Source organism: Thecamonas trahens (genome assembly GCF_000142905.1).
Source record: "Thecamonas trahens ATCC 50062 unplaced genomic scaffold supercont1.23, whole genome shotgun sequence".
NCBI classification, from domain to species: domain Eukaryota; order Apusomonadida; family Apusomonadidae; genus Thecamonas; species Thecamonas trahens.
The window spans coordinates 352198-375180 of NW_013657657.1; the positions used below are offsets into that span (position 1 = coordinate 352198).

General features: G+C 65.0%; 7 protein-coding genes across 7 annotated transcripts in view; 3 read left to right on the forward strand and 4 right to left on the reverse strand.

The window, feature by feature from the left end:
- Positions 1-400, reverse strand: part of AMSG_05490 (cell cycle switch protein CCS52a) — a gene marked incomplete at its 5' end in the record, with an annotated part of 2748 nt that extends 2348 nt beyond the window's left edge. Inside the window, one exon of the mRNA XM_013902439.1 lies at positions 359-400. Within this exon, the coding sequence (XP_013757893.1) occupies positions 359-400 (42 nt within the window). The remainder of the gene's footprint in view (positions 1-358) is intronic.
- AMSG_05491 (uncharacterized protein) lies at positions 399-2732 on the forward strand (the record flags this gene model as incomplete). The annotated part of the gene is made up of 1 exon (XM_013902440.1): positions 399-2732. The coding sequence occupies one exon, from the start codon at positions 399-401 to the stop codon at positions 2730-2732; it is 2334 nt and encodes a 777-aa protein (XP_013757894.1).
- A 32-nt stretch (positions 2733-2764) lies between these two features.
- AMSG_05492 (exosome complex exonuclease RRP43) lies at positions 2765-3610 on the reverse strand (the record flags this gene model as incomplete). The annotated part of the gene is made up of 1 exon (XM_013902441.1): positions 2765-3610. One exon carries the CDS (start codon positions 3608-3610, stop codon positions 2765-2767), a length of 846 nt encoding a protein of 281 aa, XP_013757895.1.
- A 633-nt stretch (positions 3611-4243) lies between these two features.
- AMSG_05493 (uncharacterized protein) lies at positions 4244-6966 on the forward strand (the record flags this gene model as incomplete). The annotated part of the gene is made up of 4 exons (XM_013902442.1): positions 4244-4270; positions 5172-5262; positions 5305-5380; positions 5478-6966. 4 exons carry the CDS (start codon positions 4244-4246, stop codon positions 6946-6948), a joined length of 1665 nt encoding a protein of 554 aa, XP_013757896.1. The 3' UTR covers positions 6949-6966.
- Positions 6967-6982: 16 nt separating this feature from the next.
- AMSG_05494 (Ras GTP exchange factor) lies at positions 6983-10267 on the reverse strand (the record flags this gene model as incomplete). The annotated part of the gene is made up of 2 exons (XM_013902443.1): positions 6983-10050; positions 10234-10267. 2 exons carry the CDS (start codon positions 10265-10267, stop codon positions 6983-6985), a joined length of 3102 nt encoding a protein of 1033 aa, XP_013757897.1.
- Positions 10268-10507: 240 nt separating this feature from the next.
- On the forward strand, positions 10508-21583 carry AMSG_05495 (uncharacterized protein). The gene is made up of 3 exons (XM_013902444.1): positions 10508-11758; positions 12718-17187; positions 17269-21583. The coding sequence occupies exons 1-3, from the start codon at positions 10684-10686 to the stop codon at positions 21570-21572; spliced, it is 9849 nt and encodes a 3282-aa protein (XP_013757898.1). The 5' UTR covers positions 10508-10683; the 3' UTR covers positions 21573-21583.
- A 4-nt stretch (positions 21584-21587) lies between these two features.
- The window catches only part of AMSG_05496 (NEK protein kinase), a gene marked incomplete at its 3' end in the record, with an annotated part of 4045 nt that continues 2649 nt past the window's right edge, over positions 21588-22983 (reverse strand). Inside the window, exon 3 of the mRNA XM_013902445.1 lies at positions 21588-22865. Within this exon, the coding sequence (XP_013757899.1) occupies positions 21588-22865 (1278 nt within the window). The remainder of the gene's footprint in view (positions 22866-22983) is intronic.

The window sequence follows — 22983 nt, forward strand, 5'->3', positions numbered from 1 at the left end:
CCCCCTTACCCCTCCCCCTTCCCTCCCCCTGTCACTCTCGCGCCGTCGCACTCGCCACCAACCGATGGCTTCCGAAAACTTGAATGGAGTTGGACAAAACGCAAAATGGGCGTGTCGCCACGAATGAGCGCACAAACGAACGAACGAACGACCGATCAGCCGAAACGGCACGCCTCCCTCCCTCCCTCCCTCCCTCCCTCCCTCCCTCCACTCAGCTCAGCTCAGCGAGGCCACAACGGACAGCCCACCGCACCCCAGCCCACACCCATCCACGCCCGATCACCACACACACACACACACACACACACACACACACGCGCACACACACACACGCACACGCACGCACACACCAGCACACACTCTTCACACATCCCCATCCCCAGCCCGCCGCAAGAGCCATGACCTCCCGGCTGGAGGCGGCCTTCCGCGAGCTGGACGCTCGGGAGGCTGCGCTGGCTGCCTTCTACTCGCCCAACCCGTCGCCGGCTCCAACTGCGGCGCACGCTCCTCCGGCTAGGACGCCGGCGGCGAGTCCAGGAGCCGACCTCCTCACTCTGCCCGAGCCGCTGCCGGCCATCGGCGCCGAGGGCTCGTTCCTCCGCGACGGGTCGACGGCCGATGCGTACGTGGTGCCACGGGCGACGTCGCGGAGCAGACACCGCTTTGCCCGCATGCTGGCCGAAGATAGCCTTTCCGCCGCCGTGTCGAGCGAGAACCCGCTGGCGGCCGTTCAGCTCCGCGAGCACAAGCTGCTCATCCGCGACTGCCCGCCCGTCACCATCGTCCACGGCTTCTTTGCCTCGCCCTTTGACGACCTCGCCAACAACCCGTTTTCGCTGACAGACTCGCCCGCCCGCGCCCGCGCCCTGCAGCGCGGCGACGGCAGCGGAAGCGACTCGGATAGCAACGACAATGACGGCGACCGCCGCTCGCGCAGCCCGCTGGACATTGATCCGCTCTTTCGCACTCCGGCGCAGAAGCGCGAAGCGTTCGACGCAAAGTATGCCGCCCGGCGGAGCGGTGCCAAGTCAGCGCCGCGGCCGCGATCGCAAGCTGCTGTCCGCCGCCGGCCTGCCAGTCGCGCTGCCCGCCAGCTCCGCAGCAGTCGTGGCCGCCACCCGCGGGCCAAGTCGTCGCTCGGCCACAGACCGCCATCACGCGGTAGCGCCACGTTCATCACGGCGCCTGGCGCCGGCGGATCTCCAGCGCCCGACGTCCACAAGCCCTTTCTCCATGATCCACTTGCAACTGGCTACCGCCCGCCGTACGCGACGAGGACGCTCCGCGAGGTTGTTCTCGACGAGGAGGCCGATCAGCGGCACCGCGACTTTGACCAGCTGTTTGTCACTGCAGACTCGGCTAAGCGCGACTGGCTCCGGCCGGCCTCGCGTGCCCTGCCTGACGCCTCGGCATCACTTCGCCGCACCTGTCCTGTGCCCGAGTCGTCGGAGGAGCACTCGCCGACAGTGTACTCGCCCGCGACGCCGGCATCACCGTCGCTGCGGCGACTGCGGTCAGACGCGCTCAACACCTCCGAGTCGCTGGCCTCGGTCGGGACAACAAGCTCGGAACTTGACGCCACGCTCGTTTCCATGCCGGCCTCGCCGCAGTGGCAAGTCCGTACCGTTGTCGGCGTCGAGGCTGTGGCGCAGTCGTCGGCAGCCGAAATCGACAAGGAGCTCGCGGCGCGCAAGCTCCAGTTGCACACCGCCATCAGGGAGGCTTTCCATGGTGGGTCTCTCGCCCGCAAGACCTACGCAGGTATTCGAGTCGATGAGCTCTTCTCGAAAGTCGCCACCGAGCATTTGCACGCCCAAAACAAGACCAAGTTCAAGTCGGCAGCCCACAAGCTGCTCCAACGGCAGCGCGCTCGCCGCGGCTCGGTCAATCTCAAGCGCCCTCCAGCCCTCGACTCATCGCCGCTTCGTCCGCTTGCTCCGCTCTCACTCCGCACCCGCTCCGACTCGGAATCGGCGCTGGCCGCCGTGAATGCGCTCGACTCGGACGACCTAGCTGTCGATTCGACGATTAAGGCCGAGGCCGATGACAACGCAGCTATCGATACCAACGCGCTCCGCAGGTCGTCTATGATGGCGGCCACGTTCTCCAACTCGTCGATCGAAAAGCTCAAGCAGCGCCGGAACTCGAGTCGTCGCGGCTCGACGGCGGCGGCTATGGTGGCCTCGGGCGTGTGGTCGATCGACATCCAGCTCCTCTCGCCGCACCTGGCCGGCCTCCGCGCCGAGGCGAGCGAGAGCGGCCCGCGCGATCTTGTTTTCGCGCTCGACGTTGCGGCCACACCGCCGTCTCTCCACGACGCCGGGTTGTACTCGTTCCGAATCATGGCCACGTCGCAGATGGAGCTCACCACCACGGTGTTCTCGGTCGAGGTTGTCGACGACGACACCCGGTCGCGGACCATCATGCGCCCGCTTGGCTACAACCCGGCCAACTCGCTCCTTGTCCTCCCGCAAACCAAGGCGACACTCTTGAGCTTGCCAGACCTCCTCCCGTGGGTCACCACGCCGGCGCAGCTGTTCGGCCGGCGGATCCAGCTCCGCATCTATGCGCAGCCGCCGTCGGCGCGCCGCGGCTCAGTGGCGGCCGCCACCCTCGCGTCGCTCAGAGGCGGGTCCGACAGCAACTTTGGCAGCGCCGCCACCACGAGCCCCAGCGGAGCGCGACTTGTCTTTGAGGCTGGCCTCCTATTTGTGCCGTCATCGCAAGCGTAAAGCCGCACACAGTACGCGTTTATCGAGTTGTATCACGACAGCAGCGGGACGAGGGCGGCGGCGCGTTCCTGGGCGACCGCGACGCACTGGGCAATGGCATCGAGGCTCAGCGGAGCCTTGCCTGTCTTGACGGTGGCGAGAACGTTGCCCGAGTAGCCATCGAGAACAATGCCGACCTTTGCAGAGAGTAGCACCTCTTCTGAGGCGGTGGGGTCTGCGATGAGGTGCGAGCCAAGGAGGCCAAAGGTGAAGGAGAGCGGGAGGGTGGGCACGTTGCGCAGCGTGCCGATGTCCATGGCCCGCGACTCCGCGCCGTCGTTGACATAGACCTGGCCATCTGCGGCGTCGACGTCGACAGCCGGCAGCTCAAACGAGGCGAGGGCGGCGACAGCAGCGAGGAGGGCGGCGTCGTCGAGCGAGCCCGAGTCGTCGAGGACGATGACGTCGAGGTAGAGAACCCAGACAGCGACGCCCGGCTCGATGCACAGCGCATCGAGCGCGACGCCCGATGCGTTGCCGAGGAGCACCTCGTTGAGATGGCGGGTGAGGACCTGGGTCCGGTCCGACGGGCGCCCGGGCTCAGCGTCGGGCGAACAGAGCGGCGGGAGCTCTGCGTTGACCACCAGCATGCCTGTGGACGGCGCGCCTGCAGCCGGCGGACCAACCTCGGCCTTGACTCCAGCCATCACTGCAGTCTCGCCCACCCGCACAAGCGCAGAGCCGACCGTTGATGAGGCAAGCACACCGCGGGAGACCGCCGCCGCACGGAACTCCAGCAGGCCGCGCCCATCCGGCCGCACCGCCGCCGCCAGGAACTTCTCATGAAAGTCGAGCGGGAGGAGCTTGCGGAACGAGTCTACGTCCAGCTTGGCCGCCATGTTTGTGTGTGGTGTGGGTGGGTGGCGAGGGGAGGGTGAGGTGGCGTGTGGGAGGGGGAGGGGGAGGGGCAGGCGGCAGGGAGGATGACCTGTGATGGGTGGCGGTGGCAGAGGAAGGGGGATCGGGCCAGTGGGTGGTGGCCGGAGGCAGGCGGGCTGAGCTTGGCTCAGCCACCAGTTGCTGGCAGGCGGCAGGCGGTGGGGGATCGGGATGGGGATGGTGGTAGATGACTAGAAGGCGGTTCAGTGGGAGGAGGGGGGGGATGGGGATGGAGGTGGGGATGCGGGTGGGACGGTCCACCCAATCCATGGCCAAGCCAGATCCGATCCTGACCCCTTCCCGACCCCACTAGCCCAGCCAGTGCCAAGAGGAGACAAATCAACTCGTGGCGCTGCTGCTCGCTGCAGCCGATCGACCACCAAAGCCCTTGTGTTGCTGCTTGCGGGTCAGGCAACGCTGCTGTCATCGGAGCCTGAACTCTTAAATATCCCCCAAAGTCACCAAAACCCCAACGTCGTCACACCCGCTCGGCAGCCCCTCCTCCCATCGCCCAGGCGGCATGCACTCACTCGCAGCCCACATGCCCTTATTTACAGCGCTGCTCGCAGGCAGTCGAGCGCACGTTCCATTTGATGGATGCGTTCGACGACAAGGCTGTGGTGATGCGGGATGTTGCACGGCCAGTGGGGAAAATGGGCGGCACTTTCGGCATTGGTGGCACCAAGTCGATGTTAAAAACCACAGGTCGACACAGGAAGGAGGGGGGTGGTGTCGGAGCCCAGCCGAGGGGGGCACCACCTCCACCGCCCTGTACAGCCGGTCCCAGGACTCTAGAGGAGCAAGAAGAGTACTTTTAGCAACCGCTCACACACGGCAACCCCACACGCTCGTCCCAAAGCCCGTAAAGGCTCCCACTAGCCCACTCGCACCTCGGCGGCCAGCCCGCCGTAGGCAGCAGGTCCATTCTCCCCCCCCCCCCCCTTGCGTCCATTGCGAATTTTTTGGGCCTTCTCGAATTGCCAGCAGCAGTCGGGCAGAGGCAGGGGAGGGGACCGACAGAGCGCCGCCGGGAAGGGGGGTACGGCCTCCGTCAAGCCTAGTCAGACAGCTCTTGTCTTGCCTGAGAACCAAGACGAGTGCCCTCAGAGCTAGCAACCAAGCGCAACCGTGCTTGCCTCCTCCTGGCTCCCTCCGTCCCTTACACCCCCCCCACCCCCCCCCACTCCCACACACACACCCCTCCCCTCTCTTCCCGCCCTCGCTCCTGCCTCGCGCCGACCCCCCCCCGCCGCTGCACCCCCCCCCCCCCTCGTCCCCCCAACCTTTCCCTCGCGGCGTGGTTCTGCACCGCCCGCTTGCACCCTGCACCAACACCCCGCAGGTCGTGCACAGTGGTAGAAGTGCTTAACGCAGTCTAGTCTCTCGTCCAGGGCCCGGTCGAGGCAGCACTCTATCCCCTCCGTCCCCGTCCCCGTTTCCCTCGCCGAGGCAGGGCCAACTCAGCGGCTAACGACGGTCAGACGAGGCAGGCCGACAGACTCTTGGACACCTGGTGACTAGACCACCGACAAGTCCAAGTCCAAGTCCAAGTCCAAGGTCAACGGCTTCACCAACACCAAGGCAAACGCCAAGACCTACGCCAGCGCCAACGGTCATGAACAGGAGCAACTCCGATGCGCTCGGAGGCGACCAGGCAACCAGCTCACGCAGCGGTCTGCCGCTCATCATGCCCAGCTTGCCGAGTTCGGCAAGCACGGCAAGTTCGGCTGGTATGGCAAGCTCGCTGGGGGAAAGTGGCGGCAACGCCCGTCGGTCACTTATTGTCCCGCGCGCTGGAGCGCTGCGTGGCGGGGCAGAGGGCGACAGTGCCTCTGCACCCGCTGCTAGCACAGGAAGTAGCTCGGGTGGGCTCGGCTTTGCGCCGCCGCCTGATGGCGAACAAAAGCCAGCGACCATGATGGTGGTGTGCCGGCACGTCGGCTGCGAGTTTCAGCCCAAGTTCCGCAACTTTGGCGAGCTCAAGAGCCGGCTCCTCCGCCACGAGCGGTCGATCACCATCCACGACGACCACTTTCGGCAGCACCACGATGATTGCCCCACGTGTGAGGAGCTCATCCGCCAGGGCGTGTGGTGCGCCGATGGGTCGACCAACTTTAGTGGCGGCGTCGGGCGCGATGCCTGTCGCCACGAAGGCTGCAACTGGATGACGAGGGCAGTAACCCACTGGAAGCGCAACGAGGCGCGGCTCCGGCACGAACGCTCAATCTCGGCCCACCTTTCCCACGTCCAGGCCTCGACCGAAGTGCTCGACTCGGAAGAGTGCTGTGCCACCTGCGCCGCCCTGTTTGCCTCCGAGGTGTGGGCGCTCAACCCGCTCCGTTGCACGGTGACCGGCCCGCCGAGCCGCGGCGCAGGCAAGGCCGGCGACACCTTTGTCGACCTCGTCGACCCGCCCGAGCTCACGGACTTTGTCGTTCCGAAGCTTGCCCGCGGCGCCGCCCACGGCGACCCGCCGGCGCCGGGCATGGTGGCCTCGCTCGAGGAGCTGCGCCACCACTTTGTGCGCCCGAAGCGGTCGTCAAGCAAGAAGCGCAAGGCTCCCAAGGCTCCCCGCCGCGCAAAATCCAAGATGCGCAAGATCATCTCTGGTGCTGCCCGCCGCCTCGATGCCGACAAGGCTGAGGACGGCTCGCCGAGCGAGGCCGCTCTCCATGTTGTTGCCACCAATCAGCGCACCGCAGGCCTGCTCTGCACCGTCTTTGGACTCCTGGTCTCGTCGGGCACCCTCACTCTCGAGCCCGTCCGCGCCCTTGTCTTTCAGCTCGTTCGCATCGCCCACGCTTTCCACGCAGAAGAGACCCCGATCACTGCCCAGCTCGACCTGCACTACGTCTCCATCGTCTCGCCCATCGTTTTGAACGCCGAGGCCGCGTTCAAGCAGGTCCCAGCCCTCGCCCAAGTGTGGAAGGGCATGACCAACTGCCTCGACCAGATTGCTCTCGTGCACTCTCTTCACGAGTCGAACGAGGCTCCGGCAGGCCTCGCTCATGCCATCCCCGTACCCGGCACGACGTCGGTGCCGGTAGGCGAGGCAGCCATCGTCAACGGCGACGATGACAGCAACAACAACAACATCAACAACAACATCAACAACAACAACAACAACAACAACAACAACAACAACAACAACAACAACAACAACAACACCGCCTCACAGGTGTCTGGTGATGATGATGCGAACGCTCTTATCGCCACCGACGACGATGACGGCGGTATGGCGGCCATGATCGAGGCCGCCGCTGACCTTCCGCCCGTGCCCGTGGCCGTGGCGGAGTAAATGACTAACCGACTGGTGGCTTCTCCCAGCGGTTTTACTTGCGCGGCCGCCGTGGCTCGAGCTCAAGAGAGAGCTCGTACGCGTCGTCGGCAGAGAGCAGTGCGTGCGGCGAAGCCGGTGCAAGGATGTCCGGGTCGAGGAGGAGGACAAGCCGCGCAAGAACGGCTGCGGTTGCCTGCGGATTAGGTGCGGCTCGGACCAGCGGCGCCAGCCGCGGCAGATCCGACACTGGCCGCGCTGCAGGCGTCGGAAGCTGAGGGACTCGGCTCCGTGGGACACCGGCCCACTCGCAGAATCGGTCCTGGTGACCGATGAGCTCCTCGTGGACAGCCGAAAGGAGACGCCACTTGCGGACGTTGATGAGCCGGAGTGCACCACACGCCGACGGCAAGTACGTCGGGTTGCCGTCGTCGATCATCGTCAGGTCCGTGAGGAACATCCCGAGGTACGGGACCGGCGGGTGGTCGAGGTCCGAGATGGCTAGCGCCTCGCGAAGGTACTTGTACGACTTGGCCTGCCCCGTCAGCGTCTTGAGAACCTCGTGCTTGGCTATTGCCACCTTGGGGACCAGCGCCCACGCCTTGCGGGTCCGCTTGACTTCGGACGCCGAGAGCCCAGCCACCACCTCCATCACGCCCGAGTAGTTGCCGAGCAGCCGAAGCTCGTCAGCGAGCTCGATAAACTTGGTGAGCACTCCGCCGCGCGCCTTGGCTGACGACTTGTGCGAGAGCGCGGCCGAGACCACCCACCGTGAGAGCGCGTTGAACAGGCCGATGAGCAGCATGACGTTGGGCGCCGCAGTCTCGCGTCCGGGCTTCGACCACGCCAAACCTGCAAGCTCGCCGTGGACGTCGACCCGGGTGAAGAGCACGCCCTCGAGTATCGTCAGCGCATACGCCACGGTCGGCGGGTCAAACTCGTCCAATAGGCCGAGCAGCTGCGCCCGCGACGTTGCGTCGAGGCCCGGCGGCTGGAGCCCGTACTCGGGCCAGAGACCGACCGTGTGCGCAACAAGGTCAAACCGCGACGGCGGGAGCGACGCGTCAACTGCATCGAGCGCCGCCGAGAGCCGAGCCGCCAGCGGCACGAGCCGAGCCGCCTGCAGCTCGCCCACAAGCTCGTCGAGAGAGGTCCGGATCGGGCCTTCCTTGAGGTACTCGGGCGCCTGAGCACCCCACTCGGCCATGAGGCTCACCACGTGCTTGATGGAAAACATGTCCGAGACCGCAACCGCCGGCGCGGCCGGGTCGCCCTCAGGCGGCGCAGCCTGTGCCAGTGTGTCAAAGACCGGGCCAAGAACCTCGCGCCGGACTTCGGCCACGTCGACAAACGCGGTGCACGACCGGAAGAAGGCGGCCGCAAAGAACCGGTCGACCGCCACGTTGTACTTGATGTCGAGCAAGAGTGCCACAAGCGCTGTCGATGAGCCAGCAATGATCCGGCCGGCCTCGTCGATGAGGTACTCGTTGTCCGGGAGCGGGACAAGGGCGTCCGGGACCGGCGGCTCGCCTGCGCTCCCATTCCCGCTCCCGCCGCGAGCTGCCATTAGCGACGAGATCGAGCGCGGGCGTGTCCGTCGCGACGGCGACCCAACTTCGACCACTCCTGCGCGCCTCAAACGGGCCTCGAGCGCCCGCTGCTGCGGGGTCGACGACCGTGACGGGGACGCCGGCGACGACGGGGACCTCGGCGTCGTCGGCGGCTCGGCAGCGTCGGGCGAGGCCGTCGACGAGCCATCTCCGCCGCCAGCCGGAAACTCGATGTTGCCGAGGATGTCGTTGAGCGCCGATGCCGAGTGTGAGCGCTGGCGGTTGGTCCCCCGTATCGACGAGCGCCGTCGCCGGCGCGGCATCCGCCGCGCAGCAACACTTGTCACTTCAGGCGCATCCTCGGACTGAGGCTGAGGTTCGTCCGCCGCTCCCGCCGGCTCCTCCATGACAACGGCGATGGCTTTGCGCAGCCGCTCGTCGAGCGGCGTTGCCCGACGCGGGCGCGCAGGCACCAGCGGTGGCTGCGGCCCAACTCCGAGAGTGAACCGCTTCGGCCGTGGCGGGCGCTGTGGTGCGTGGACCGTGACTGACGCTGCGCGGATGCGGCGGGTCTCGGCAGCAAGGCCGCGACGGGTGGTGGGCTCGGCTGCCGACTTGCGGCGTGATCGCGGCGGGAGCGACGGTGGCAGCAGCTCATCGCTCGTAGCTGACGGGCCAGCTGGTGCCTCGGCCGGCACAGTGTGGATGTGCGCGACCGACGCACGCCGCGAGGCCGTCGCCGCCGCCAACGCGTCGATTAGCTGGTTGAGCGTGGCCACAAAGACGGACCATGAGTAGGCTGGGAGCTGCGCGGCGAGCCCGCCGTGGGCCACAAGCTCGACTCGAGTCAGCGCGTCGAGATGCAGCCGAAAGTGAAAGGGTGTCGCCCCGGGATCCGACAGCGGCTGAACTCGAGTAGCGATATTGAAGGGAAAGACGCCAAGGCGCTCGGCAGCCGGAGCATACGACTCGGTGCAGGCAATGGACGAGTTGGAGAGCGAGAGGGAGACATGGCCGCGTCCGCCGGCATCGTCAAACACAAACTGGAAGGGATCCGCTAAGATGGCGGCGTTGACCGCCCTTGCCAGCCTGTCGCCGAGCTCAACCGGGCCCGGCGCGGCGACAACCAGCGGCTCGAGCTCGGACTCGTTGTAGTTGTCACCCGAGGACGGCCCGCCGAGCGAGACCGAGGCATGCGGGATGAGGCCGACGTCGATGACAGTCGGAATGTACGACTCGCCGACGGCCACGTTGTATCTCGGTCTCAAGCGGGCCGCAGCCGGTTTGGCAAGCTGTGGCCCAGAGTGATCCTCGGCCGGCGGCGGGAGCATGTCCCACACAATCGAGACAGAAGACAGCGGAGCGCCCACGAGCGAGAGCCTCAGCAACAGCGGCGAGTCGACGAGAACATCCGGAAGAGACGGTCCGATGAGAGCTGCAGCAGTCGCAGCCGGAGGAGCAGGACCGACTCTCAGACCATGAAGTGAAGCCGAGCGAGCCCAACCCGAGGCGACTGAGCCATCAGGAGCAACAACAAAGGGCGTGGCTCGGACAGCGAGCGTAGCGCCCAGATCTTGTTCTGTCAACGTGTATCGAGGATCATCGCTAGGAGGACCGACAGCCACGCCTGTTCGCAGCCAAACAACTTGAAATCCGGCACCAGGTGTGCTTCCTGGTGCGAGGACGGCAACTGCCTTGATTGTCATGCCCACCGCCAGTTCGCTCACTCCTTCACCCGTCGCCGCTTCCACCACACTGAGCGAGACAACCTCCACCGGACACGCACTCATGGCCACACACAGACACAACACACTCTCTCACACACTCTCTGTACACACTCTGTGTGTGCCTGTCTCTCTCTCTCTCTTGCCCTTCTCTGTCTCGTCCCTCGACTCTGCCTGCTTCTCCTCGGCCTTCCCCTTCCAACCGCCTTGTCGTCGGGATGTGAGTGGGGTACCGCCTTCCGGGGAGGGGGTAGAGCGGGGGCAGGGAGGGGAAGCGGCACGTGAACTGGTCGGGGGGTGGGGGGTGGGGGGTGGGGGGTGGGGTTGAAAAAATTGGTGAAGGGGGGGTGAAGGGGGAGCGGCATTGAATAGGCCGGCGTACGGGCTCGTAGGGACACTAGAATGCTAGCGATCACTTGTCTCGCCAACAGCTCGCAGACGCAGACGCAGACGCATCGCTTGTGTCGTCAAGTGTGTGTTGCATGGCAGACAAGACTGCAGCGGGTGCAGCATCGGCGGCGGGTTTGGATGCAGCGGGCGTAGTGGCGGTGGCGGATGTGACGGTGGTGGCGGGTGGCGAGGAGGCTGCGATGAGCGCCGACGCTCTGGGCCTCCCCACGGCGTTTGGTGGCTTCAAGTCGCGGAAGAAGAGGCGGAGGAGGCGGCCGCATGCTCGTGGCGAGCGAAGAGTGAGAGCCAAGGGTGTAGACGGAAAGCCTGTGGTGCCTGGGGTCGGTGATGACGAGCACGGCTCGGCGAGCGGGGATGGTGGCCGTGCGGGCGGCGAGGACGACGACGGCGGTGGCGGGGACGGGAACAGGGACGGAGACACCAACGTAGAGGGGGATGAAGGCGAAAAAGAGGCAAGCGAGTGTATTCCAGTGTGGGATGCCGCATCGCCGCTGCACAAGTACTGGCGGCAGCGGCATCGGCTCTTCTCACGTTATGATGAAGGGGTGCAGATCGACGACGAGGGCTGGTTCTCGGTGACACCCGAGGCGCTGGCGGCGCACACAGCAGGTCGGATGGTCGGCACGCTGGCGGCAGAGACTGCGCCGCGGGCGCCAGTCATCTTGGATGGCTTCTGCGGGGTAGGTGGGAACAGCATCCAGTTTGCACTCGCCGGCGCCTGGGTCATCGCCGTCGACAACTGCGCCGAGCGGCTCGAGGCCGCCCGCCACAACGCCAATGTCTACGGCGTTGCTGAGTTCATCACCTTTTGCCTCGGTGACTACTTTGATGTCGCCGCGCGGCTTGCAGGATCGCCCCAGCCGGTCGATGGCGTGTTCCTCTCGCCGCCCTGGGGTGGGCCGGGCTACGTCCGCAGCCCGCACTTTGATGTCAACACCGATTTCCCGGCGCCGCTCACATGCGCGGCCATCATGGCTGCCGCTCGCACGCTCTCGCCACACATTGTGCTCTTTCTCCCCAAGAACTCAATTCTCGACTCGATCGCGCGCCACGTCCGCCCTGCCGACGCCACGGGTGCTGGGCCTGGCCTCGAGATCGAGCGCAATCTCGCCTTTGGAAAGCTCAAGGCCATCACTGCCTACTATGGTCCCTTGCTCCCAAACGAGTCGAGCTCGAGTCCAGCCGCTGGCCCGAGCGCCAGCCCCACCGCCAGCCAGCTCGCGAGCGGCTAATCATCGACTGCCGCGGCCGAGAAACCCAGCCACATCAGACAAACGATTGCGGGCTGGTGGGCACATGTCCTCGCTGGGGCCAAGCGCAGTGGGTCCCGTCCAACCGCACCTATGCAGCTCGAACATGAGCTCCGATCGTATCTTCAGCCGTGGTCTTCATCAACCTGACCTGTGCAACTGATGCCTTGGCCCGCAGTCATCCGACATGGGGTATTGGGGCCCACTGCTGTGGAACCCATCCAGTCGCGCGTGTGCAGCTCGAGCATAAGCTCCGATCGTCAGCGCTAGTCTCAATCTGACCAGCAGTAGTGGCCAGTGGCATCAGCGTGGCCGTGTCGCCCGCGTCGCCAGCTTCCGATGCCAATGGTCCAATGCTTCCACACGTCTCGCCACGAAAAGAAACGAATGGCGTTGCAAGTGGGCCTCCTGTTGGCTGCCATGCTGGTGGCCACGGCAGCACACGCTGCCGCATGGGGACAAGCTGACCTAGCCGCCCATCCCTTTGGCTACCCCGTTGGTCCTTCTCTCGGTACCTTCCCCTTTTCGCCCTCCCTGCCACTGTTCCCCCCCCCCCTTTCCCCCGCCAGCGACTCCCGTGTGCGTGCGTGGATGTCACCTGTGGGCTTTTCTCCGCCACCGCAACCCCTGCCCCCCCCCCCCCCCGCCTCCCTTTTTTCGTGTCTTTTTTTTTTCCTCGTGGCCATCTTAGTCACCTGCTTACGTATGCGTACTCACTCACCACGCACATTTACCTGATGATCTTGGCTCTGGGGAACGGCCGCGGTCTGTTTGGTATGGGCTGTCATCGGCGGTATTATTTGCCATCTACAATGTCACGCTGCTCATGATTGCTTGATCTGTCACTCGAGACAGTGGCGGGCGACGGGACCACGTTTCCTGCGACGACGCTGGATCCGTGCTCGGAAAAGACGTTCACTGTCTTTGCCAATGTCACACACCTGCCCGAGTACCTCGAGGTCCAGGTCGAACTTAGTAGCCCTGCTGTGGGCACCAACACGGTGACCGTGCAGATGGTCCGCGCGCTGTCGGCTGGCTCGAGCGACGTCGTGCCGATTCCGGAGCTCGTGTGCACGGTTGCGGACGGCAAGACACAGTGCAATGCGCCGCTACGGGTGGCGTGCCAGTACGCGGCGACCAACAACTCGGTCTACTACGTCACCGTCTCGACACAAAGCGACGGTACGCTCCCAGTCACTTTCACCCTCAGCGCTAACGTCGACTCGGTGACCATCGTGCCGATGGCCATCGACAAGGCTACGAGCGCAACGGCCGCCCAGCCGACGCCGACCATCCTTGCCCAGGAATATATGTTCTTCTCAGTCGACATCGACGCCAAGGCCATTGCCGCTGGCTCGCAGCTCAACTTTACCGTCCACCAGGCTGCCGCCAACCAGTTTGCGGCTGCTTATATCAACCACGATGCACTCGCCTGCGCTGAGGGCGTCGCATGCTCGCTTCCTGTCCACTACTCGGACGGATGCACCTTTGCCGGCAACGCAAAGTGCACGTTTTACGTCGACACCTGTTCGCTTGTGGCCCACGGCGCCGGCACGTACGTCGTCGCCCTCAAGGTCGCCACCGCAGGTTCCACCTTTACCATCACGCCTGGTGTCTCGCAGCCGGCTGTCATGCCGCTTCGGTCAGGCGTGCCAGTCGTTGCCGCACTTCCGGACACCAAAACCATTGCACTTTACTACCTCGATGTTCACGCTCCCGTCGACGTCGCCACCCTGACTATCGAAGTGACCCAGGTCGAGAACGGTGTCGTCAAGGTCGGTCAGGCGTTTGAGGCGCTGCCGTTCGAATCCTGCGCCACCCACGGTGGGAGCGACACCTCGGTTGTCTGCGCCGCCGCAGACGCCTTTTGTCACGCCACCACCCAGGGCTGCAAGCTCTTTGTCGGTCGTTATTACTTTGGCGTCCAGGCAACAACTCTCAATGTCGCCAACCGCGACGTTACCTATGTCATCGAGGCCACCGCCGTGAGGCGCGATGGAACCATCCGGCTCTCGTCGGGCGCGCCCGCGCTGCCGCAGACTGTCCAAGCCACGGCGTACAAGTTCTACGAGCTTCCTCAGAGCCGCGGCGAATGGATGGACGTCCACCTCTACCTCGACTCGACGCCCGACCTGCCGGGCCTCACGCTGTACATCAATCCCGGCGCACTCGCCGGTGCCGGTCCGCAGTCGGCTCTCTGCTACGACCACGTCCAGCACTGCTCGGTAAGCGCAGGCAACAATCCCGGGTGCACCCTTCAGATCTCGCAGTGCGACCTCGGGTCTTCCCCTTGGTTTGCGTCGGTCGTCGGCAATGTGGGCAACTTTTATGGTGACCCCATCGCGTACACTATCGAGTACTCAGTCCGCTCCGCCATCGCCCTCTCGCCTGGCTACGTCAAGCCACAGTCATTTGCCGTCAAGGCTGGCATCTACGACCATTACGTCATCAACGAGCCGTGGCTCGGCAAGGAAGTTGTCGTCGTCCTCAACGCCACGCTCTCGTCGGTTGACTACTTTATCAACTACGGCTCGCTCGCCGGTGAGTGTCCGTGCTACCACTCTATCACTTCAGGCTCGCTCGACGCTCAAGGCGGCACCCGCGACTCGATCGCCATCCCGCTCAACAACTGTGGCAACGCGCCCGGGCACGGCAAAATCTACATCGCCATCCGTGGCACAGACCAGGCCTCGCAGTACTCCAAGTACATTGTGAGCTATGAGATCCACGAGGCGTACGTCCCGCGCCGACTTTCAGCCGGCACGACCCACGATCTGGTGCCTGTCGGCGACTCCGTCCAGTACTGGGAGGCCACCCGCCCGCCTTCAGACGCCTTCCTCCGTGTTGCCATGAGTGGCGGCATCGGCGGCGTTGTGGTCCTCGTTGACGACGCCGAGAATCCCGGGTGTCGTCCCTCGCAGAGCGTCGGCTACTGTCTCCCTGAGCTCGGCCTCGGCTCCGAGTGTCTGGTCGTTGTACCACCGTGCGAGCTTGCGTCGACCTCTTCTGTCGTTCTCGCTACCAGCGGAACCGCAGCTGCAGGCTATGGTCTGCAGTACTCTTACGTCCACCCGCAGGTTGTCCGCCTCTCGTCGGGGCGGCCCGAGGCTGCACGCCTCGGCTACGGGGTGCCCGCGCGGTACAGCATCAATGTGCCCAACAATGCGTTCTCGTCGGTCGTCATCGAGCTCTACCTTGATGCCGGGCAGCAGGGAACGGCAACAATGTACGTCTCCCACGGCGAGGTGCCCGGCGCCTCTCCGTGCTTTGACGCCCAGCACGAGTGCTCCACCAGCGAGCGCTGCGCTATCGTGTTGGACCCGTGCCAGGTCGCTCCCGGCGACTACTACATCGCGCTCCACTCCGAGTTCAACCAGGCCAACATCGCCGACCTCGGCTACACCATCAAGGCCACCGTCAGTGACGCAGTGGTCAAGGCCTCCGGCCCGGCCCCGTTCTCGGTCTCGCTCTTCGAGTCGCAGGTTGTTTACGTCACCTACGAGACCTCGGACGTCGCCAGCAAGCACGGCTCGGTCTACTCGGTCGAGGTCGGCAACGTGGCCGATGGCAGTCTTGCCATTGACATGTTCTACGGCGCGCCGCAGGAAGACTGCAAGTGCCTCGTCTATGCCCAATCGCAAAGCCTGTCGACGTCGACAGCCTTTGGCTACTTTGACGTCGACTACTGCCAGGTCAACTCGCGCTCAGTGGTGACTTTCAAGCTAGAGGCGACTACCGTCAAGTCAGCGCCGCAAACGCTGCGCCAGCTTGGCGCTACTCTCACCTTTGCTGATCGTCAGCACACCGTTGTTCCGATTGAGGTTGGCGTCGCCTCGGACGCGGTCTCGCTCGCCAACCGGCAGTACGTCATGTACCAGGTCACGTCCGCTAAGCCGGTCCTGGCCGCCGCCACCTCGCCGCCGCCGCCGCCCGCGGTGCCCAAGATCACCACCGTTACTGTCGACAACGTCTCGCCGTACCAGGCTGGTGTGATCGAGGTCTGGGCCGGGTTTGACTCGCCTGCCACCGCCTCCTGCTCGCTTCGCAGCCTTTGCTCTGGCGTTTCCAACTGCTCGGTCCAGATCTCGCCGTGTGAGGAGAACATTCACGCGGGCAAGCCGCTCTTTGTCTCGGTCCGGGCGACGACGGCGACCACAACGCCGGTGACGGTCACGACCATGGTGTCCCAGGATGAAGTGCGCAAGCTCGCGCCGAGTGCGACGCAGACCATCACTCTCCAGGCTCCGCGGTCAACGGTCGTGGCACTCGACGCGGTCCTCGCCGTCAACTCGGCGTTCCGGGTCGTCGGCCAGAGCGTCGTCAACGGCGACGTGCGGCTGCGGATGCTGCCTTCGCTCTGCCAAATCGGCGATACGAGCCAGTCTTGTGTCATCCTCGACGGCGGGGAGTCATGCTCGATCTCAGCCTCGCCGTGCACTGCATACATGTCGCCGGACACCGCAGGCACCTTTTATGTCAGCGTCGAGGCGCTCAAGGGTTCCCCGAGCGTTACGCTCGAGTTCCAATCTGCCGTCGTGCAGACTACGAGCCTGTCCCAGGGCGTGAGTCAGTCGGGCACTCTCCTGCCGCAAGCATGGACCTCGTACTACATGACCACGACGGGCTTTGGCCTGGCCAAGACTCAGCGGCTCGCCATCACCGTGACGCCGACCTCGGGCGCGAGCGACCTCAAGGTCTATCTCCGCAAGGGCGAGCTGGCCTCCAACTACGTCTGCGCCTCGGCCGAGTGCGAGACCAGCAAGGAGACGAGCGGCAAGTGCGAGATGGCGGTCGGCGCGTGCTGCCTCGAGCCAAACACCAACTACTTTGTCTCGATTCTCAACGCGCACCAGGTGGGCACAGACGGCACCACCTTTGACATTGTTGCCACCCAGACATCGGCGGCGTCGACGCCGCAGGCGCTCCAGCTCACGCCCAACCCGACAACGGCTCAGCTCCAGCCGCAGGTCTACTCCGAGTACTCGTTCTCGCTCGACGGAACGGCAGAGTACGGCTCCTCGGTGACGATTGTGGTCAACACGACCGAGTTTCGTGGCAGCGCCGTCGACGTCTTTGTGGCCAAGGGCGAGGTGGCCGGCGCCGGGACGGTGGTGCAACCGGCCAACCCGCCAGCGTGCTTCACCTCGTTTGCGCAGTGTGAGGGCAAGGCCGAGTGCGTGGTGCAGCTCTTTGCCGAGTGTCATGGTGTCGACGGCGTGCCGACGCTGACCCAAGGCACCTACTACGTCGCAGTGCGGCCGAGCACTGGCGGCGCGCCGCCGCCACAGAGACAAACGCCTGCTCGGCCACCGGCCACTCCGACGCGTACTTGCTAATCTCGCAATACTCGACCACGATCTCGCTCGGCTGCTGTTGGCACTCCCGTGAGCACCACTGTTGCGCCAGGCGTCAACGCCCAGTTTGTGAGCGAGGTTGTGGCGCCAAACGCACCGTACACGACACTCGAGCTCGACGTCGCTCTTCACACCACCGGCGGCTCTGCGCAGGTGTATGTCAACACCGGGCCGTGGCTCTCGGCCGGACCTGCCAAGCCGTACTCATCCGGACCTGCGGGCGTGGCGCTTGCCGGCCTCGCCTCTACTTCGGCATGCTTTAGCGCATCGCCTGCGGTCGGCACCACTTGCACGGCCGGTACGCCGTGCAAGATCAGCGTGCCGCTCGCGTTCTGCGGCGGTATGATGGTCCGGGTCGGCGTGGTGGGAGGAGCAGGCGCGTCGACCGACGTGACGCTCACGCTTACCGCCAGTGGTAGCTCAATCATGCTGGCATCGGGTGCGACAGTGGCGCTGCCGGCAGCCTCTGGCGACACGTACTACGAGATTCTGCGCGAAGAGCTCGAGTACGCGGTGGTGGCTGTCGGCGCCAACTCGGATGTCACAGTCGCAACTTCGGGTGAGCAGGTCTGCTTTGGCCTCGGCCCGCAGTTCCCGAGCCTCTCGTGCACGACGTCGACCAATGGGACGTGCTCCAAAGTGCTGACGGTGTACGAAACGAGCTACAACTCGGTGTGGTTCAAGGCGACGGTTGCAGGCACGGCGCCGCCGACGCCGCCACCCAGCCTAACTGTGACCACACGTCCGCTGCCTATCGTGCCGCTAGCGGCGGATGGAACGATCCACCAGCTGTACGGAAAGGCCGAGACTGCGGTGGCGTATGCGTTTGAGGTGCCGGATGGCTGGGTCGCTCCCGGCCAATCGCTTGTCCTGAGCGTGGGTGCGCCAAGCTGCGGCAGCATGAGCGTGTACGTGTCAGCGGATGAGATCGGCGGTCAGCTGCAGTCGATGCAGAGCTGCAGCAGTGGGTGTAACGTGACGCTCGCAAGCGCATGCGGCGCCCTCAGCAGTTCGGTCTCGGGGCGGACATACTACGCAACCGTTGTTCTCGAGTCGACCGACTTTCCGCAGTATGCCGAAGTGGAGACGGTCTTCAGCCTCCAGCTCCGGCGCGAGGGCGACGTCACCAGCTTTGGCGCGCTGTATCTTGGCGGGGCGAGCCCGGCTGCCGATAGCTCCGGCCAGATGCTGAGCTACACGTACGGGCTGACCGGTAAGGTTGTGTCGAACTTTGAGTCGCTTGTGGTCAAGCTGGCGCTGCCGGACGACGCGCGCGGGGTCGGGGCTCTGACTGCAGCAGTGGGCACGCCTGTGCGCGGCTGCGCAACGTCGCCCAAGAGCTGCACAGTCCAGGTTGGCGAGCGCGAGTGCTCGATCTCGTTTGCGGTGTGCGAGCTGCAGCCGGCGGCGACGGCGCTCGACGCGTTGTACGTGACAAGCTACGAAGTCGACGGAAGCGGTCAGCTGGCAAATGCGTCCATTTGGCTCCTTCCGGACTTTGGATTTGTGCAGGAGATCCGTCGAGACAGTGAGTTTAGTGGAGTGATTTACTCGACGTCGAGCGAGGCGTATGTGGTGCCGCTGGAGAACAACCGGCTTGTGGATGCGCCCGAGTTCCAGCTCTCGCTGGCTCTGGAGACGTTTGGCATGCCCGGCGTGCTTGGACTTGCGGCGGCAGCGAAGCCGTCGCCGCAGTGCGTGACGCCTGCAGGCTCGCTGCCGAGCGAGATCGTGGTCGAGTATTGCGAGATTAGCAAGTACGCGTCGGAGTGGCCGGTGGCCGAGCAGGCGTTTGTCTCTGTGGTCGCCAACGCGCCGGGCAGTGCCGAGCTTGTGCCGTATGCACTGAGCGCGCAATTTGCGCCCGAAGTGATACGGGTGGGCGCCGGGCCAACGTGCTACACTATGGGGGAGAGCGGGACGATGTACTTTGAGTCGACGCTTGCGCGCGGCGCGGTTCGGCTGTGGGCCAATGTGACGAGCTCTGCAAGCGACGTCACGCTGCATGTCAACGTGGGCCGGCTGGCGTCGGCCACGTGCGGCTACGTGTCGTGCAACGTGGCGAGCGGGGCGTGGGAGGGCAACTCGTGTGTGGCCGAGGCCGAGTGCCCCCTGCTCCAGCCTGTGAGTGGAAAGCATCTGCCTGGTTTCATGACGGTGAATGCGAGTCCGGGCACCAAGTTTGTGCTCTCGTCCGGGGTGGTGGCGCTCAAGTCTATCCAGAAGCGGGTGGTGATGGCGGAGCCGCTGCAGATCGAGGGCGCTGGCGAAGCGGACGTGTACTACGAAGTCTCGCTTCCAAACGAGGTGCGGTCGGCGACGACGGCGCTGGTGGTGTGGGCCGTCGGGCTGGACGATGTGACGTACTCGGCGTATCCGTTCCCGACCAATGGCGAGCAGTGCGGGATTGCCGGCGAAGCATCGATGGCGACGAGTTGCGTCGGATCCGCTGGGCTGGAGCGGGTGTGCTACGCCATCGAGCCGTGCTCGTGGTCTTCGGGTAAGATCTGGCTCCACCTCAAGAAGACGGCGCCGCTGACAAGCTGGCCGTACAACGAGACGTTCACGGCGGCGTGGAGCGTCGCCGTAAGCGTGGTCGACTACGTTAACCTCGGTGCGGCGCACGCGCTGGATCCGACTGGGGCGAGCGTGGAAGTTGTGGGCATGCCCGGCAAGCTGGCTGCGTTTGAGGTGGATGTGAGCAAGGTCGATGCGTTCCGCGAGCACCTGCATTTTGCAGTGAGTGGGCTCAACGCAGGCAGCCTGTGGAGTGCGGTGTATGTGACGCCGATCGACGGTGCGGGCCACGGGTGTGCGCCGGTTGGTGATGGCGCCGGAGTTGTGACGACGACGGGCGGTAGAAGTCACAACCTAACGGTGCCGGTCTGCCGGTTTGCGGCAACCAAGTACTACGGGCTTGTGCTGCCGCTCACGGGAGCGACGACCGAGTGTGGGACGGTGTCGTACACGATGGGCGCGCGAGTGGAGACGCATCTTCCTGTGACTCAGGTGAGCGCCAAGCTCGGGCAGAACGTCGGAGTGAGCCTCAACGGCGGCGGCGCCGGTGTGACAGTGCAGTACGACCGCAGCGCTGGTGGGTGGCTCAACGAGCAGGCGCTGGTGGTGGATGTGGCGCCCAAGAGCGGCGTTCAGATCCATGGCTCTGTCATCCGGCAAGGCGGGCTGGAGCCGGACTACGAGCTGTGCGAGGTGGCGCTGGAGGGCAGTCAGTACGTGACGGTCATTCCGTCGTGCCTCATTCGGGCATCGAACAATGCCGAGTCGCAGGTTATGGTGCGGGTGTTTGGCGAGTCGAGCGTGATTGCTACGGCGCCTGCGCTGGCCAACGTGACGGTGCGTGCGGCGCGGTACGAGGTAATGACGTCGGGCCGGACGTACAGCGGCGAGCTGGGATGGCGTGAGGGCGACGCAAGCTGGCTCGACACCAAGCTGTATCAGGCCAAGATCAGCGGCGGAGCGTCCACAGGAGTGGTGGTCGACGTTGGTGAGGGCGGTGGCAAGGTGATGGTCGAAGTGCGACCCGGCGGGTGCTTCAACGACTACAGCGCGCCCGACAAAGGCTCGGGGTACATGGAGAACTCGGCGGTGTTCGAGTGCTACGGCGGTAGGTGCGTGTTTTCGTTTGATCGGCTGTGGACAACACCGACAGCAGCAGGCCAGAGCGATATGCTGTACAACATCCTCGTGCGTGGCGCGCGGACCAAGTACAGCCTGACGGTGGGCAACGGGCGGGGCAACTGCGGCAGGCATCGGTCGGCGTTCTGCGGCGCGGCCGCCAACTCGTGGCGGTGGCTTGACGATGCATCGCAGAACGACGGCGCCGAGCAACTGTTCACCAAGCTCTACTGCGCCTTCCACAAGTGCGGCTCGCAATGTCCTGTCGAGGTGAGCAAGCGGTGCAACGATACGCTGCGCGCGTTCGCTTGCGCGACAACGTACCCCGGATGCGATAGCCACGGCCTTCTCACGCCGCCGTGCCTCTCGCTCTGCACAGCGGTGGAAAAGGCTTGCGGCGAGAAGTTTGCGGCGGTCAGGCTGGAGCAGTACGACTGCACACATAACTACTTTACGCAAAAGGGCCCGTGCACTGGGCTGCCGTCGACCGGCGCTGGCTCCAGCGGGCTCTCTGCGGGACTCATCGTCCTCATTGTCCTTTCAGTGCTGGTGGTGCTCGGCGCGGCCGGTGCGGCAGTCGTCTGGTTCCTCCGGCGGCGGCAGCGGAGTGATGGCTACGAGCCCGTGCCGAGCGACGAGGCGATCAACGCGCCGACACCGACGCCTGTCAACGACCCTGGCCCGCCTCCTGCCGGCGAGGTGGTGCCGGCCGAGGCCTGAGTAAACATCAGTCTTTTACAGTTGCTCGCCAAGGGTGCTAAAAGGCAGAGGCTCCGAGACTGCCGATGCATTGCGAAGACGGAGGAAGAACGTGGTGCCAGGAGGAGGGAGCGGGAGGACGACTGAGGTGGCGCAGCCACCGTAGATAGGGGCGTAGCCCGGTGATGCTGGCGAGGTGGCGACAACTTCATAGACCCAGCCTGCATCCACAAGGGCCGCATCCAGCGGCTCCCAAGAGAGAGACGCAGACTCACGGACGTCGTCAATGGCGATATGCGGGTTGGCGGTGGGCGGTGTAGGCGGCGTCGAAGCCGGTGCTGGCGCCACCGCGTCGAGAATGACGCACTCGTCGTCCGACTCCCAGTCGTCGTCGTCCGAGTCAGAGGCGACATCGAGGGCAAGGGGTGCGGCGGCCGGCGGAGAAGGAGCGGCAGAGAAGCCACCAATACCGCCGGTGGCGGCAAAGCTGGCGCCAATGCTAGGACCAACGTCTAAACCATACCAAGCACCAGAGGCGGAACCAGCACTGGCACCAAAGCCAGAACCGGCATCTGACCACGTTGTGCTCGAGGTCGGAGGCGGGGCAGGGCTGTCGAAAGCGAGCGGGTCGGCGACGGCGGTAGGAAAGGCGCCCAGGTCGGAGGCGAATGAGAGCTCCTCTTCGTCATCATCCTGCTCTTCAGACTCGGGCTTGGCCTCGGGCCTGGCCTCAGATTCGGGCTCGGGCTCGGTATCCTCGACCTTGGCTGCGACTCCAATAGAGGAAACGGCGCGGGCGTCAAAAAGGTCGTCATCGGCAGTATCATCGCCGGCAGCATCGTCATCGTCATAGAAAAGGTCATCGTCGCTCGAGGTGACGGCACGGGAGGAGGAACGCGGCGCGAGTGCGGCTTGCTTGTCAGATTTGCCCGAGAAGACTGTGGTGACCTTGGCGATGGTTGAGAAGAAGCGATGCGAGAAGGAAGGCTTGGGTGCAGCCGCCAGGACAGATGATGACGAGGCGGCAATGTCCTGGGACTGGACCGTGAGCTCTTCTGCAGCGGATGAGCCCAGCTCGTTGATCTCGTCCAAGTCATTAAGCACGGCCGCGAGTCGAGCTGAGGCGGCAGCATGGGTGGCAGCCACGTCGGACCCCGAGGGTGAGGATGAACAGGGGGCGTCGGAAGCGTCGGAAGCGTCGGAGACGTCGGAGGCGTCGGAGACAGAGTCTGCAACAACCTCTTTGGGCGCAGCAGGTGGGCCAGGCACGGAGATGTCGCGGCGAGAAACAGCAGGGCGGCCATGGCGAAGGACCTGGGAAGGGGAGGCACCAGGGCTACGGCCACGGCGGCTAGGGGGGGCGCGGCCAGGGGGGGCACCCCCACCGCCAGCGCTGCGGCGGCTGAGTCTGCTGCTGCGGGGAGAAGAGGCA

Coding starts and splice junctions, on each gene's coding strand:
- AMSG_05495 (XM_013902444.1), top strand. CDS start 10,684: ATGGCAGACAAGACTGCAGCGGGTGCAGCATCGGCGGCGGGTTTGGAT. Junction 11,759..12,717: donor GGCCATCACTGCCTACTATG/GTCCCTTGCTCC, acceptor CACTCGAGACAG/TGGCGGGCGACGGGACCACG. Junction 17,188..17,268: donor GCCACCGGCCACTCCGACGC/GTACTTGCTAAT, acceptor CTGTTGCGCCAG/GCGTCAACGCCCAGTTTGTG.